Source organism: Pelophylax lessonae, assembly GCF_965119305.1.
Source record: "Pelophylax lessonae genome assembly, chromosome: 3".
Taxonomy (NCBI): Eukaryota; Metazoa; Chordata; class Amphibia; order Anura; family Ranidae; genus Pelophylax; species Pelophylax lessonae.
Window position 1 is genome coordinate 17,318,007 of NC_138770.1, and position 16,323 is coordinate 17,334,329.

Sequence of the window (16,323 nt, forward strand, 5' to 3'; positions counted from 1 at the left end):
TATGGTCTCCTTGGCTCCCCCTATCTCCAGACAAAAGGGGCTGACTCCAGGAACGGCTGGCTGACCGTTCTTCTCCCTGGAAAGATCACAGAGCCCATGTGATCCTTCTATATAGGATCACATGTCTATGGTCATTTCAGAAGCCCCGCCCCCCACAGTTAGAATCACTCCCCTAGGCTCACATTTAACCCCTTGATCACCCATAATGTTAACCCCTTCCCTGCCAGTGTCATTATTATAGTAACAGTACATATTTTTAGCACTGATTACTGTAGTAATGTCATTGGTTCCCCCAAAAGTGTCAAAAATATCAGTCAGGGGTCCGATCTGTCCGCGGCAATGTCGCAGTCCCGCAAAAAAATTTTTTTACCAAAAATATGTAGCAGAAAACAAATTGGTCAAAAATGTTAAAAAATTTTGATTTTTGAATTTTTTTCTTTTTGAGAATGTCAAATAGCAGAATGTGAAAAGCTAGAGTTATTACCTGATAACTCCTTTTCCAGGAATCCTCCAGGACGGTCACATGAGAGATAGCCTCCACTTTTTGCAGGAAACACAAGCACACAAGTTTAAAACAGGCCGCCCTAGGCTGCCCCCTCAGTTGTACAAAGATTGCCTTGTCTTCAAACATGAACATGCTGATATATGGACTTAGTATCTTACATCAATAAGGGTGGGGGTCTACTGTCCTGGAGGATTCCTGAAAAAGGAGATATCAGGTAATAACTCTAGCTTTCCCCAGTCATCCCCCAGAACGGTCACATGAGACCCCAAAGATTCATACCTAGGGTGGGACTACCGCCTGCAGGACCTTTCAACCAAAGGTTAGATCTTGGGCGGAAACCAAGTCGATCCTGTAGTGTTTTTCGCAAAAGTGGAATCACTGGACCAGATAGCTGCCCGGCAGATTTGCTCAATCGAAGCCCCAGCTCTCTGCCCAAGATGTGGCTATGGAGCGTGTGGAATGTGCCTTCATGCTTGCTCTTGACTGTCGTAAGCTGATTTTATTGTGTTTTTGATCCATCTGGCGATGGAGTTTTTAGAAGCTGGTTTCCCTCTATGGATCCCTCCAAACAACACGAATAGATTCAGGACTTTTCTAAATTGTTTGGTGGCTTCCAGGTCAGGGCACACCTTCTCACATCCAGGGTTGCGTTGCCTCCCCTTGGTTAGCTGGATTTTGGCAAAAGGATGGTAAGATGACTTCCTGAGATCAATGAAAATCTGAAGAGACTTTGGGAAGAAACAGTGGGTCCATCTTGAGTACTATTTTGTCTGCAAAGACGGAGAGAAACGGCTCCTTTATGGAGAGGGCTTGGAGTTCACTAACCCATCTGGCTGACATAATCACCACTAGAAAGGCCGTCTAAAGCATCAGGTTTTTTTTAAAGAAGCACCCGAGATTGGCACGAAAGGGGCTTGGGTGATGATCCTGGAAATGTAGTTCAATTCTCCTGCGCTCAAGTGCAATAATGGGAAGAAAGAGGAAAGTTTCCAACAAATTTGGATAGGTATGACTGAAGGTCTTGCTGCCACCTCAGGACCAAGGGTATCCGATACAGACTGGAGAAAGAAAACATAAAAGAGGGGCGCACCGACCTAGTGCATTACCACTAAAAACATTTATTAAAATAGTAAATAGCATAAAATATACTCACAAAAATGGTGTGAAAATACACACATATCGACAAATCAATAAATCAATAAAACAGTCTCCAAGGTAGCCCAGCACTGCGTAATGCTGGATGGCATGCAGCGAACCGCATGGAGCTGCTGTGGCTAGGCTGACGCGTTTCGAGGGCAGACCCCCTTCCTCAGAGCCCAGAACTGCTGTTCTGAGCTCTGAGCAAGGGGGTCGATATGTGTGTATTAGAAAGTGGTTGGTTCCTCAAGCCAAAGAATGGTGGGATTGTGTAGGTAAGGTTTTAAATAAAATACAATTTATTAAAAAAATAATAAAATAAATGAAAAAGATGACAATATATACAGAAAAAAGCAATTTGTAACATAGGTACTATTCATCAACAATATAGACTATGCCATATGTTGGATATTACTTATGAGCAGGTGTGGTGATTCCCGATGTAGAAACATTGGGTTCCGATGCGTTTCGGCATACATTCAAACAATTGCCTTTTTCAAGGTAAATCACCAAACTCTATAAATGTGAAAAAATGCATAAATTAGTGACATTGAATGCCTAAATAAGATGAATGAGAACAACTACAATTTGTACTTCACAAGTTCATACAGCGCAAACCAAGTAACCTTCTTAGACACAAGCATTGAAAAGGATCTGCAAGGTAAACTGCATACCAAACTATACAGGAAAGAAAAAAGCGGGTAACACCATCCTACATGCTGAGAGTTTTCATCCAACATCATTAAAACAGTCAATTCCCTACAGTCAATTCCTGCGCATCAAACGCAACAACACTACATATGAGGACTTCCACAAAGAATCTGATGCTCTGACAGTACGCCTACTCCAAAGAGGCTACACAAAATCCTGTCTAAAGCAAGCTTTCAATCGCGTCAGAACCTTGGACCGCCAAGACTTACTCTTTAAAAAACCTCCCAAAAAAACACATGATGAGACCAAAGAAACAATCAGGGTCATCCTAAGATTCACTAATCAACACCACCAAGTGAAAAGGATTCTGGAAAAAAATTGGTCCATCCTTACTCAAGATGACCTCATCAAAGACCTTATACCCGAGAGACCGGCCATCACTTTTAGAAAAGCTGGCTCCATCCATAACTCCCTGGTGCATAGCCAATTTAAAGAATGCCAGAGCAAAGATCTTTGCAAAGACAAAGACACCTTTCCATGCGGGAACTGCGTGCAGTGCCAGCTAATATGTAAATGCATGACGAAGAAGCTACCCAATGGGGACATTTTCGAACCCATGCATTTCGCTAATTGCAAGACAAAAGAAGTCGTATACCTTATGGAATGCCAATGTGGAGCCTTTTACGTGGGCAAAACGCATCAGTATTTGGCAGTAGAGTCAACAAGCACATGCAAAGCATGACTATAGTGAATTTCCATCTCCCCCTGGGACATCATGTCACAAATACACACCACCACAAAATGCCAAAAGTGACTTTTATGGCCCTTGACAGAGTCCACATCCCCACACATGGGGGTGATTGGAATAAAACCTTGTTGCAGCGGGAAATGCGCTGGATCAAACGCCTCCAAGCGACCACCCCCCCAGCTCTAATTGACTGTGAGAGCTACCGTCCCTTCCTGGAGGGCTTTTCCTCTGGGAAAACAGATTAAAGCTCTGAGAAATTGTGGGTTCTCCCACATCTCAACACTTCCCATGACAACCACAGGGAAGGAGCCCTCCAACCCTGCTCCATCCCATTCTTATCAACACCTACAACCTCCACCCTAAATTGTGTAGATCTTTGTCTTGACATCAGGAGTCTCTACTCCATTATTTAATTTTGTACTGTTATATCTACATGATTTATACTTCAGTTTATTTATTTTATATATTAAGCAAATGTGATTGCATCCTATCTGCAGAGTATCTCCTTTTTTCTCCCCCTGGTGGGTAGGGCCTTGCCACGTCCCCCACCTTGTTGCGCCCGGCACGGTAAGCCCCCGGATGACGTCACATGCCGCTTGCGTGTTTTCGCGCCATCGCGCTTGTTTATGTGGCCATTCTCAAACAATTTGCAGACACAGTGTATATAACATGTGGTGATGGAGCCACTCACTACTTTGCCTGTGAAGCAGCCTGCCTGTGCCCAGCAAAACTGGTCATGCGTACTCATCATCCACCTCTACTCCTAGCCCCATTAGTGATCTGCTGGTAAAGGAATATGGACTTTTGGGAGATGCAATTGTTTGTATGAGGACCATGGTTCCATTTCTTTATGAATCTACCGGACAGATGAGTATATGACTACATGCCTGTTTCTACAAACATAGCCATTAACTCTGTGACCTGTGGGTCCTGTTTCAATCATTTGGAGGACATCTGTTTATCTAGATGTGTGAGGGAGTTTTTTTCACACAGTCCATTTTGCAATCAAACATCAAATGCTTCATTTAGCTTGCGTGTCTGTCTTTGGTGAACATCTATCCTCCTCTGGACCACATATCTTTCTATACCACAGTGGAAAACTCAACAGTATGAGCTTACCAGAAATGTATGCTTCCTCATTTGTCTTTCTATTGGGAACTTTCAAAGGCTAACATCTATGAGGTTCCTATTATTTCTTATAAAAACATTACCAGTGAATGGTCAAAGGCTTGTTCTTCATCAATATTGAACTGCTCTTCTCCCATAGTTCCTTTACAATACATGGGATCACCATCATCAGCACTTTACTTTCTGAATGTTAATATATACATTGATATATATATATATATATATATATATATATAGGGGCTCATATACAGATATATGGAGTGAAAGAGCTGGATGTGTGTGTTTTTAGGTGTGTATGACGTGGATTTTGGTACCATTTTAATGCAACAATCTTTGCACATTTTCACAGTTTTGTTATATATATTTCTTGAATCATTATAGTACATTTTTTCTTTACAGCCCAGTGAGTATTGTTATATACATTCTTCATATAACTTTTACTTTAGGTGGTTGATTTGAAATCAGGTATTTTAGCTCAGTTTCTCTAGTTGTTCATTTACCAATACACTCCCACCTTTCAAAATCACTTTATTATGTATATGTGTTACTTAGGGGATCATCTTAGAGTGCCTACTTTAGGTTTTCTTACTTTTATTTTCTTCATCAGCCCATCCCCCACAGTTATTACCTTTTTTTTTCTTTCAAATTCTTCTTTATTAAAGATAAGAAAGAATACAAGTAATATACATATGTTCAAACAAAGCCGTGGTGAAGCGTTTAGAAGTTATTACCTTTTTTATCACTTGACCCTCCCTCCTAGATTGTAAGCTCTAAGGAGCAGGGCCCTCCGATTCCTCCTGTATTGAATTGTATTGTAATTGTACTGTTTGCCCTAACATTGTAGAGCCTGCGCAAACTGTTGGCACTTTATAAATCCTATATAATAATAATAATGTATGACTGCCGAGTCCAGCCTTTCTCACCCAGGGTTCCTCCAAAGGTTCCTAGGGGCTCCTTGTCACTTCCTTGGGCTGTATATTGAAGTGTCACCTACCAGCCGTTTCTGGATACTGAAGTCTGTCATCATTGCACGACACACACAATTTTTTTCATCAATTTTATTTTTAACAAGAGTGCAGAAAGAAATGAATAAAATGGTAAAGGAAGAAATCCAATTGGTCAGGAAAATGACTTGTCTGGAATGTGGAAGCGGAGTCGGTAATAATTTGTGTACAATACAATACACAATGTGTTACATTATTATAACAAAGTATTGTAGAAAAGATCACACCATAGAAAATGGGGGAAAGGAGAAAATAAACCCGGATATGAAGGTGACATTTGTGTACGAGGAACACCTTAACAATTACCACCATTTTATTCTCCAGGGCCTCTGCTTTCAGAAAATATATGTTTGGGGTTTTTTTTTTTTTTTATTTTATTTATTTATTCAAAAGAAACACTGAAGATATTCCATTACATCATTTCAAGTTCAGTCCACATTGTAAAACATTTAACAGATGATTATTTCTAACATCCTCTATTATATCAAAATTATAGGACTTAATTATTTCAGTTAACTAAAGTCATCGGAACTCTCCCTTGTCCCTAATATTTTCTATATTTAAAAACAAAGAAGAAAAGGCGAAAGAAAAAGAGAAAAGAAGGGTAAAAAAAAAAAAAAAGGGAAATAAAAAGAATTAGAAAAATAGAGTCTCTCCCTCTCCCTCTCCCCCCTCCCACCCCAACTCTAGTATCACATTAGCACGTTAGCCATTTATCACTTATCTCACTAAATCCAACTTCTTCATAGTGCCCACAGCTCTGTTTGACCCAGCGGTCAGACTCCATAATGATATTATATCTACCGTCTCCTAATCTCATACTCACACATATTCTTAATTAAAATCCTATATTCACCTATTTCTATACTTCTATTACAATAACCTTCTCCACTTCGTCTCCTCTATTCCCCTTCCCTGTTAGATCTCCTTCGAAGGGCATCTGGTCTAAGCAGATAAAGATGTTCACTCTCCCCTCCCTCCTCCACCCCCCTCTATACCTAGTGGATGTTTGGGGGTTTTATCTAATCTTCAGGCCCAAAATCTGCATTTTACCATGTGTGCAAAAATAATGCAAACACAGCTCTGGCAGTGAAAGGGTTAATGTGAGCTAGATGGGATCACTCTGCTGGGGTCACATTAGAGCTCCCCCTAGCTGCAGCCTGGTAATAACATTGCTAGGAGGTCTATTCATTTATCTGCTCCATACTTCCCCTCTTTATATAAACGTCTTCTGACATTTAGGGGTAAATATTAGAACATTTACATAGCAATTCTCTCAGTGACAACTAGGGATGCACCGAAATTTCGGCCACCGAAATTATCGGCCGAAAATGAGCCTATCCCATTTCGGCCGATAATGGTTTAACAATGCCGAAATTAATGGCCGCCATTAGGAAGGAGGAGGGCGCAGCGCAGGTTTAAAAAGCCCCGCCTCTGGCCGGCTGCCCGCCTCTCAATGATGTCCCTACTACTATGATCTGTTCATGAATGAAGTGACACACTGGGTGGGCGAGCAGCCGCTTATAGATATAACTATGTGAGTCTTCACTTCCCTGTCAGCGGGACTATGTGTATGAATGAACTGACCTGACACCGGGCGGGAGGGTAGGGCGAGCGGCCGCTAATAGATACTATGTGAGCCTTCACTTCCCTGTCAGGCATGTATCTCCTCTGACAGAGAAGTGAAGCACTCACATAGTTATAGCTATTAGCGGCCGCTCCCCCCGCCCTCCCGCCCGGTGTCAGGTCAGTTCATTCATACACACAGTCCCGCTGACAGGGAAATTAAGCTCACATAGTTATATCTATTAGCGGCTGCTTGCCCGCCCTCCAACCCGGTGTGTCACTTCATTCATACACAGATCGTATTAGTGACATCACCGGGAGGCGGGCTGCCGGCCAGAGGCGCTTCTTTTGAATGAAGGACACCGGAGGAGCACTCAGCAGAGTGACAGTAAGGAGATTGAATCGTTGGGATGGGGAGGGACGCTGAGGCAGAGGGGGGGAGGGTGTACTGCCGAGGGGGATGCTAAGGCAGTGGGGGGGGGGGGGGGAGCTGAGGCAGCTTACCAATGGTATTAGTATTATGCAGCATGAGGAGGTTAATGTATTGCCACTGCTGGTCACTGATGCATTAGTGACCGACCAGTGGCAGTTAATTAACCCCTTTGTGCTGCATTAGTGCAACCAGTGTTAATTAACACTAATACTGGTTGCACTAATGCAGCACAAAGGGGTTAATTAACTGCCACTGGTCGGTCACTAATAGATGAGTGACCAGCAGTGGCAATGCATTAACCCCCTCATGCTGCATAATACTAATACCATTGGTAATTAAATTAACCTCTTGCCAACCCATCACAGTACATATCCTGTGACAGGGTGGCAGCGACAGGTGTACGTCGCTACCTGTTTTTGGTGTATGCCCCTCTTCTATCTATTTTAAAATTTTTTGGGGGAAAAAGTCATTTTCGGTTTTCGGCCAAGGGCATCCTGCATTTTCGGTTTCGGGCCATAATTTTAATTTCGGTGCATCCCTAGTGACAACGCATGTACATTCCTTCTGTGTGATTGGGGAAACAATGAAGGTTATTAGGGGATTTGCTGAGCTGGTTGAATATTTTCCATAGATTTAAAATGGAAAATGTTGCATTTGGATACTAGATGGTGCTAATTGCTATGATATTGAGCACCATCTAAAGGCCAAATGTGGTAGTTTTTAGTTGTAAATCAATGGTTGGTTTAATCCTCTGGTTTTATCTATGACCTTCATTTTTTTCTGTACTCATAAATGCATGAGTATTATCTCAGGTATTTGTATGAATCCCCCCCGACATAGTAAACTAAGGGGTCTATGTAAAAATTATGTTGGGTGAGTGTGACAAGCATGTGTCCAGCTGTATTTCAATAAACACAGTGATTTCCTATAATTGTCAGCTCCAACTAGTGGCCATAATGAGGTATTAGTTCCAAAATACCTCAATCAGGAAAAATAGTTCAGCACCGCATTATGGCCACTAGATGGACCCAATGATCATAGGAAATCACTGAATGAAATAAAATAAGACCAACATTTGTCATGGATGAATGAATGCTTGTCATATTTGTTCATCTATTTTATAAAACTAAACATGTAAGTGAAGTGGTAACTATTGAGCCAATCACTTCATCAAACCACACATAATATCTCCCTTCAAAGGGAAAACAGAAATTATTTACAGAAAATCAAACAGTATAAATATGTTCCAACCAATGACCTCCACCCAGACAAGATATGTAGAAATATAAAGACAAGCGGTGTTACCTCTCGTGCCGCACTCCGCCAAGCCACCCAAACCCACACAGGAGCAAAGGAAAGAAGTTCTCACCTAGTTTATCTCTGAGTTCTCCTTCCCTCCTGTTGGGGGATGGGGGAAGGATGGACTGAAGACAGAGAGACACGCTTCGGGGTCACCACTGGTAGAGCCTTGAAATGAAGGACATCAACTTCAGAATTTCTGTCTTGTCTGTGTAAAGTTTACTGATAAAGATATATGGGATCTCCCAGCTTCTAGCTCTGTAACCCGCTATATCATTATCAGTAACCGTCACACAGACAAGCAAGACATTCTGAAGGTGAATCCTTCATTTCACGGCTCTACTTACCACTCTACACCCCAAAATTTACTCAGCCAATGAAAAGCCAACACGGGACAACACTTCATCCATGTCTTTGGTGATCTCTGATCTCCTCATGAAGTGTTTCTTACATGATGAAGATCAGCCATGGAGTATATCTGAGGTGTATATCAGGGTGTGCTTCTTCCCCACATGTCCACAAACATTCATATAAAAGACAATTCCCGCACTCAAGGCACTAATACACCTCAAGGGTTGTGTGGGATCCCTGATATACATGAAGACAGGACTTCAGTGAGGAACAATTCCCTCACTCACGACAGGAAAATGGCTTCTTTCCCGTGTGAGATCTCTGATGTTTGTAAAGATTGGACTTATCTGAAAAACATTTACTGCACTCAGGACAGGAATACGGCTTCTCCCCCGTATGAGATCTCTGATGTGTGTAAAGATGGAACTTCTGTGAAAAACATTTCCCACACTCAGGACAAGAATACAGCTTCTCCCCCGTGTGAGATCTCTGATGTGTGGAAAGATGGGACTTCTGTGAAAAACATTTCCCACACTCAGGACAAGAATACGGCTTCTCCCCTGTGTGAGATCTCTGATGTATGTAAAGATTGGACTTCTGTGAGAAACATTTCCCGCACTCAGGACAGGAATGCGGCTTCTCCCCTGTGTGCAATCTCTGATGTTTGTCAAGATTGTACTTCTGTGAGAAACATTTCCCGCACTCAGGACAGGAATGCGGCTTCTCCCCCGTGTGAGATCGCTGATGTATGTAAAGATGAGACTTTAGTGAAAAACATTTCCCGCACTCAGGACAGGAATGCGGCTTCACCCCCGAGTGAGATCTTTTCTGATGTGTGTAAAGATAGGACTTCAGTGAAAAACATTTCCCACACTCAGGACAGGAAAACGGCTTTTCTCCCGTATGAGACCTCTGATGTGGGTGAAGATGAGACTTCTGTGAAAAACATTTCCCACACTCAGGACAGGAAAATGGCTTCTCCCCCGTATGAGACCTCTGATGTGTGTGAAGTTGAGATTTCCATGAAAAAGATTTCCCACACTCAGGACAGGAATATGGCTTCTCCCCCATGTGAGATCTTTTATGCAAATTAAGACCATGTTTATAACAGAAACATTTCCCACACTCAGCACAGGAATACGGCTTCTCTACCATGCGAAATCTTTCATGTCTATTAAGATAGGATTTAAAAGGGAAACATTTCCCGCACTCCGTACAGGGAAACCTCTTATTTGTTGGAAGGACGGCACCGCTCCTCACAGTCTGAGGTTCCTCAGGATAAGAGGAATACGATGGTCCCGCACTGTCCCTCACAGTCTGAGGTTCCTTAGGATAAGAGGAATACGATGGTCCGGCACTGTCCCTCACAGTCTGAGGTTCCTCAGGATAAGAGGTATACGATGGTCCATCTACACTGTGTGGTGCCGGATGGACATTTGAGGTAGCCGGGTTTTCTCCTGGACTATACTGTGTTATGTCCTCATCTTCTACTTTACAGTCTGGAGACAAAGTGAGAAAATCCTCAGAGGTTTTCCTCATCTCCCGTCCATCTACTAAAATAGAAATAAAAAGATTATTACTAGACATCAGCAGATTGGTTCCCCTAAACCAGGACTCCGCCACATCAGGCAGCTTTGTCTCTGAGGATCTTACAATTCCACCGTCAAGGTAACTAGTAAATGGTAAAGGGTGACTAGGTGTCCCAGGAGCCACACATCAAGTCAAGACCTGCTGTATGATAGTAAATGGCAGTCTCAGTCTGGATCTATGCCAGGCCAGGCCTTGATGTGCGGGACACCTACCCACTATCTACCGATATAAAATGTCCAGCTGGTAGGAAATGGGCATAACAAAAGAGAATCCATATTATGTGTATATATAGCAATGAGTAGAGGGGAGAGAGCAGAAGTCAGGAGTATGTAATGTACAACATAGAGTATATAGTGCAGGGGTCAGGAGTATGTAATGTACAACAGAGTATATAGTGCAGGAGTCAGGAGTATATAATGTACAACATAGAGTATACAGTGCAGGGGTCAGGAGTATGTAATGTACAACAGAGTATATAGTGCAGGGGTCAGGAGTATGTAATGTACAAAATAGAGTATACAGTGCAGTGGTCAGGAGTATGTAATGTACAACAGAGTATACAGTGCAGGGGTCAGGAGTATGTAATGTACAACAGAGTATACAGTGCAGGGGTCAGGAGTATGTAATGTACAACAGAGTATACAGTGCAGGGGTCAGGAGTATGTAATGTACAACAGAGTATACAGTGCAGGGGTCAGGAGTATGTAATGTACAACAGAGTATATAGTGCAGGAGTCAGGAGTATATAATGTACAACATAGAGTATATAGTGCAGGGGTCAGAAGTATATAATGTACAACACAGAGTATATAGCGCAGGGGTCAGGAGTATGTAATGTACAACATAGAGTGTTTAGTGCAGGGGTCATGAGTATGTATTATGAAATATAGAATATACAGAGACTTGGTCAGGGGTATGTAATGTACAACATAGAGTATATAGTGCAGGGGTGAGGAGTATGTAATGTACAACATAGAGTATATAGTGCATGGGGTCAGGAGTATGTAATGTATAACAGAGTATATAGCGCAGGGGTCAGGAGTATGTAATGTGCGATATGAATGTAGAATCCCCCTGACATCCAAAAGGCTGGATAACTCCTCCAAAAGCCAGGGGAGGGCTAGCATTTCACCCCAGGGCTGAATTCATGGCATAAATACTGGGACCAAGAAAGGATATTGGGCACCAGTCACTTTTGTCTTTTTTTTCCAAGGTACAGTAAATTGTTATTGAGCTTAGAAAACAACAACAACAACAACAAAATAAGCGAGTGAACAGTCACATTACTTAACAAAGTTTACAAAGTGGTGTCAACAATAGTAAAGTCAGGTCAGACATCCATAAGACACATAGTTATGACAGGACAATGAAATAAGTATCAAGTAGAGATACAGTGAGCATCACCAATAGTAACCAGGTACACATCCATAAGGCACTGGAGTGTGGGAATGAGTGGAGGTAGGAATATGAACATAGGACACTGCGAACATCAACAGGAATACCAAGTCCTCCAAGCTTCCCATTGCTTATCGAAGGATTTGATTGAAACTTGAGTTCTACCTGCCAATAATCTTTTGTAATGGTGATTAAGGTTGACCTGTGCAAGAACTTCAGAAGGGTTAAGGGAGGAGTTGTTTTTCCAATGCCTAACTTGGCCGCTTACAGTACATGAAGTACTACGGACCTATACTGTTAGGGATATTGGTCAATGTCAATATGGAGAATAGCCAAGGTGGGATCTGGAGGTTTAAACTTTTTTGTCTTTTTAAAGTGTTATTGCAGAATGGTTCAGGAGGTGAGGGGTGGGGGGGATGGGGGTCTCAGGTAGAGATGGCCTTGCGGTTCGCCCAGCGGTCGGTTCGCTGCGAACTTTGCTCGTTCGCAGTCTGCCGATTTTGCGAACATATGGTGTTGTTCGCGGCGGCCATATTAGTTTACATTGGGGAGAAATTTGACCCATGACACAGCCATCAGGTGGAACGGGACAGCCAATTGAAACATTGCAGCACATGAACAGTCCCCCCACGTTATAAATAGACCTGAGCTGGCGGCCATTTCACATTCTGCTTTTTGTCAGTGTAGGGAAAGGTTGCTGAGAGAAGCAGGGACAGACTGCCAGTGACACAAATCGCTCTGTTAAGATCCACAAAAATCATTTTAAGGGCTGGTATTTGGTATAGGTCTACAGTCTATTTTATCAGTGTAGGGAGAGTTTTGCTGTGCACAACAGGGACAGATCGGCAGTGACACAAATCACTCCACAAAAAGTCATTTTAATGACTGGTATTTGGTATAGGTGTGCAGTGCACTATACAGGGGAGTAATCCACTTTTATAATATACTTCTAATATAGAAAGCATATTATAGTGGATTTGTATTGTGCACTGTGCAGCATTGTGACTGGTGTGTTGAGCGTTTCTGCAGCAATACTACAAACAGTGACAAAAGCACTTTTAATGTATTATAACTGGTGTGATAGATCAGTGGCCCCCCAATACCACATATTGAAGTGGGGTGTTATCTGAGTATACTTTTATAAGTGTATTTGTGTCCTGCAACAATATTGCCTCTTGTGCTGCGTTTACTCTGCTACACACAGCGCCAAACTCACTGGCCAATTTTTTGTACAACTGGTATGATAAACCAGTGGCCTCCGAATACCACATATTGAAGTGGGGTGTTATTTAATAGTATACTTTTATAAGAGTGTATTTTAGTCCTGCAAAAATTTGGCCTCTTTTGCTGCATTAACTGTGCTACACACAATGACACCAGTTACTGGCTAATTATTGGTAAAACTGGTGTGATAAACCTGTGGCCCCCAATACCACAGATTGAAGCGGGGTGTTATATACCTTCTTCCACATATACTGCACTTCTCTAGAAATGTTTGTCACAGCGTAATTTAAAAAAATGTCAGGCAGAGGAAGAGGCAGACCATTCCGCAGGGGTGGTAGGGGTAGGGCAGGAGCAGTAGGCCAGAGCCAAAGTATGAAGTTTCAGAAGGTGCGTTCGATTACATCAAAGGACGCACGAGACTTTGTTAGGTGGCTCACTCAGCCTTCCTCTTCTGCACCCTCCTCATCCTCTCTATCTGCACCCTCTTCACTCTCTGCTGTGTGCACCGCAAAAGACACCACCACCAAAGCCACCACCACCACCATATACCCTCCGCTTGAGACACTGGAATTATTTTCCAATCCATCACAAGACATTTGCGATGCACAGCCATTGGATCAGGAAGAGGAGGTAGCAACAGCTGCCACTCAGCAGTCTGACGACAGTACCCAGATCAGCCCAAGGAGGTTGGTCCCCGCTTTTGCTGCCTACACCGAGATCTCAAATGTTAGTGGTGGGGAAGGTGACGTGGATGATGACGTGTCTATGGATGTCACATGGGTTGCCACAAGAGAGGAAGAGAAGGGGAGTTCAGAGGGAGAGACGGACCAGCAGATAGGGAGGAGAAGCAGGCGAAACTTGCATTGCACAAGAGGGATAAAGCAGACTGCAAATGTATCAGGAGCGAGCCATCAACCATGTACAGTCACATCTGGCGCTCAAAGGACGCCGGCACATGGCTCTGCAGTGTGGGCTTTTTTAATGTGTCTGCTGCTGACAATAGTGTTGCCATATGCAGCCTTTGCAGTCAACCCATAAGTCACGGTAAGCCCAACACTCACCTAGGGACGACCGCCTTAAGAAGGCACCTGAACTCCCATCACCGAGCCCAGTGGGAGCAACGCCGTCAGAACTCACAAAGCCACACTCCAGGCTCTCAGCGTCCAGCATCTTCTCCTTCTCCTCTCCCGTTACAATTGTCCTCCACTCTACCTTCCATCATGCGGTCCTCACATTGTTCTGGAAAAAGGCAGGCTTCCGTGGCCCAAATGTGTGAGTGTAAAAAAATTATGACGCCAGATAACCCTCTTGCCCAACGTTTGACTGCTGGCATTTCGGAACTGATAGCCCGCCAACTACTGCCATATCAACTGGTGGACTCGGAGGCCTTTCGGGAATTTGTGGCCATTGGAACACCACAATGGAAGGTCCCAGGCAGGAATAATTTCTCGCAGAAGGGCATTCCATAGCTGTATGGCCATGTTCAGCGGCAAGTGAATATATCTCTGGCACACAGTGTCAGTGCCAAGATACATCTGACCACAGACACATGGTCTAGCAAACACGGGCAGGGAAGGTATATCACTTTTACTGCCCACTGGGTAGACCTTCTGACGGACGTCAAGCATGTAACCCGTGGCACCCGCCACGGATTGCATGCAGGCCTGCCTCTTCTTCTCCTCCTCCTCCTTCTCCTCCTCGGCTGACTCCTCCTTTTCCGCTGCTACTGTCTCTTCCGTTGCACCACCCAAGATCCCCAGAACCTATTCCACATGCCAGGTGAGACGTTGCCATGCTGTGCTGCGTCTGTTGTGCCTGAAAGCCAAGAGCCACACTGGTCCTGCACTCCTTTCAGCTTTGCGTTCACAGGGAGATCAGTGGCTGGCACCGCTCAATTTGACATTTGGTAAAGTGCAACAACGGTGCCAATCTGCTGAGCGTGCTGAAACAGGGCAAAATAACACACGTGCCGTGCATGGCACACATCCTGAACTTGGTCGTGCAGCGATTCATTGCCAAATACCCTGGGGTCCAGGACGTCTTGCAGCAGGCCACAAAAATCTTGGGCCATTTCAGAAGATCTTACACAGCCATGGCTCGCCTTGCTGACATTCAGCGGTGACACAACCTGCCCGTCAGGCGTCTTATTTGCGACTGCCCGACGCGATAAAACTCAACGTTGCATATGCTTGATAGGCTGCTCCAGCAGAGATGTGCAGTTAACGACTACCTGTACGAACTCTGCGGTCTAGGGAGCTTGGGTATTTTTCATTTCGCCAGTGGCTGCTCATGTGCGACGCATGCAGACTTCTGCGACCATTCGATGAGATCACCAAACTGGTCAGTCACGGCCAGGGTGCCATCAGTGACATCGTACCTTATGCCTTCTTTCTGGAGCGTGCATTGCATCATGTCATTGATCAAGCCATCGAGGAGCAGGAGCAGGAAGATGAGGAAGTCGCAATGTTGGATGAATTCCCAGGGGGTGCTACTCCACCTGAGACAAGTCAACAACAGGAGTCTGAAGAGGAGTCAGAGGAGAATGGTGCAGGGGTGGATGAGGAGGAGCAAGTAAAGCATGCTTTAAACCTGTCTGGGATCCCTGGTGTTGTCCGTGGATGGGGGGAGGAGAACGAGGTCGACATTATCCTGGATGATGAGCTGGAAGCAGGCCACTACACCGCTTCCAGTTTAGTGCGAATGGGGGCCTTCATGCTCCAGTGTTTTAAGGGGGACCCCCGTATAAAAAACATAAATGGCAAGGACCAGTACTGGGTGGCAATGTACTTAGACACCCGGTACAAACAAAAAATGGCGGAAATGTTACCACCATCACAGAGGGCGGTCAGAATGCAGCACTTCCAGGCCTTGCTGCGAGAAATGCTGCATTCTGCTTTTGCATGCGCTGGCAGAGGAATTTCCAGTCACAGAGAGACAGTTGTGGGTATCAATCCAACAGCGCTTGCAAGAAGAGGGCGGTTTGAAGATGTCTTGGTCACTTCAGATATGAGATCCTTCTTTCAGCCGATCCATCGACAGCTGTATTCCGGATCCAGCATCAGGGAATGCCTAGAACGACAGGTGTCCGAGTACATCGGGTTAACGGCCGATGTGGACGCTCTGAGGAGTGATGAACCCCTGGACTACTGGGTGGGCAGGCTTGACCTCTGGCCAGAGCTGGCACAATTTGCAATGGAACTGTTGGCTTGCCCCCGTCCAGTGTCCTGTCCGAAAGGACGTTCGGTGCAGCAGGCCGGTCAGCCGGTAAATGAAAAAAAAAAAAAACATTTTA

General features: G+C 44.1%; 3 protein-coding genes across 3 annotated transcripts in view; 2 read left to right on the plus strand and 1 right to left on the minus strand.

Moving 5' to 3' along the window:
- LOC309550236 (uncharacterized protein) overlaps positions 1 to 16,323 on the plus strand; it is a gene marked incomplete at both ends in the record, with an annotated part of 809,557 nt that overhangs the window by 388,927 nt on the left and 404,307 nt on the right.
- Positions 1 to 16,323, plus strand: part of LOC309550731 (uncharacterized protein) — a 395,974-nt gene that overhangs the window by 183,027 nt on the left and 196,624 nt on the right. The gene's annotated exons all lie outside the window — the stretch shown is intronic.
- Positions 8,836 to 9,977, minus strand: LOC309548774 (uncharacterized protein; the record flags this gene model as incomplete). Its single annotated transcript, XM_082248720.1, has 1 exon — positions 8,836 to 9,977. One exon carries the CDS (start codon positions 9,975 to 9,977, stop codon positions 9,102 to 9,104), a length of 876 nt encoding a protein of 291 aa, XP_082104846.1. The 3' UTR covers positions 8,836 to 9,101.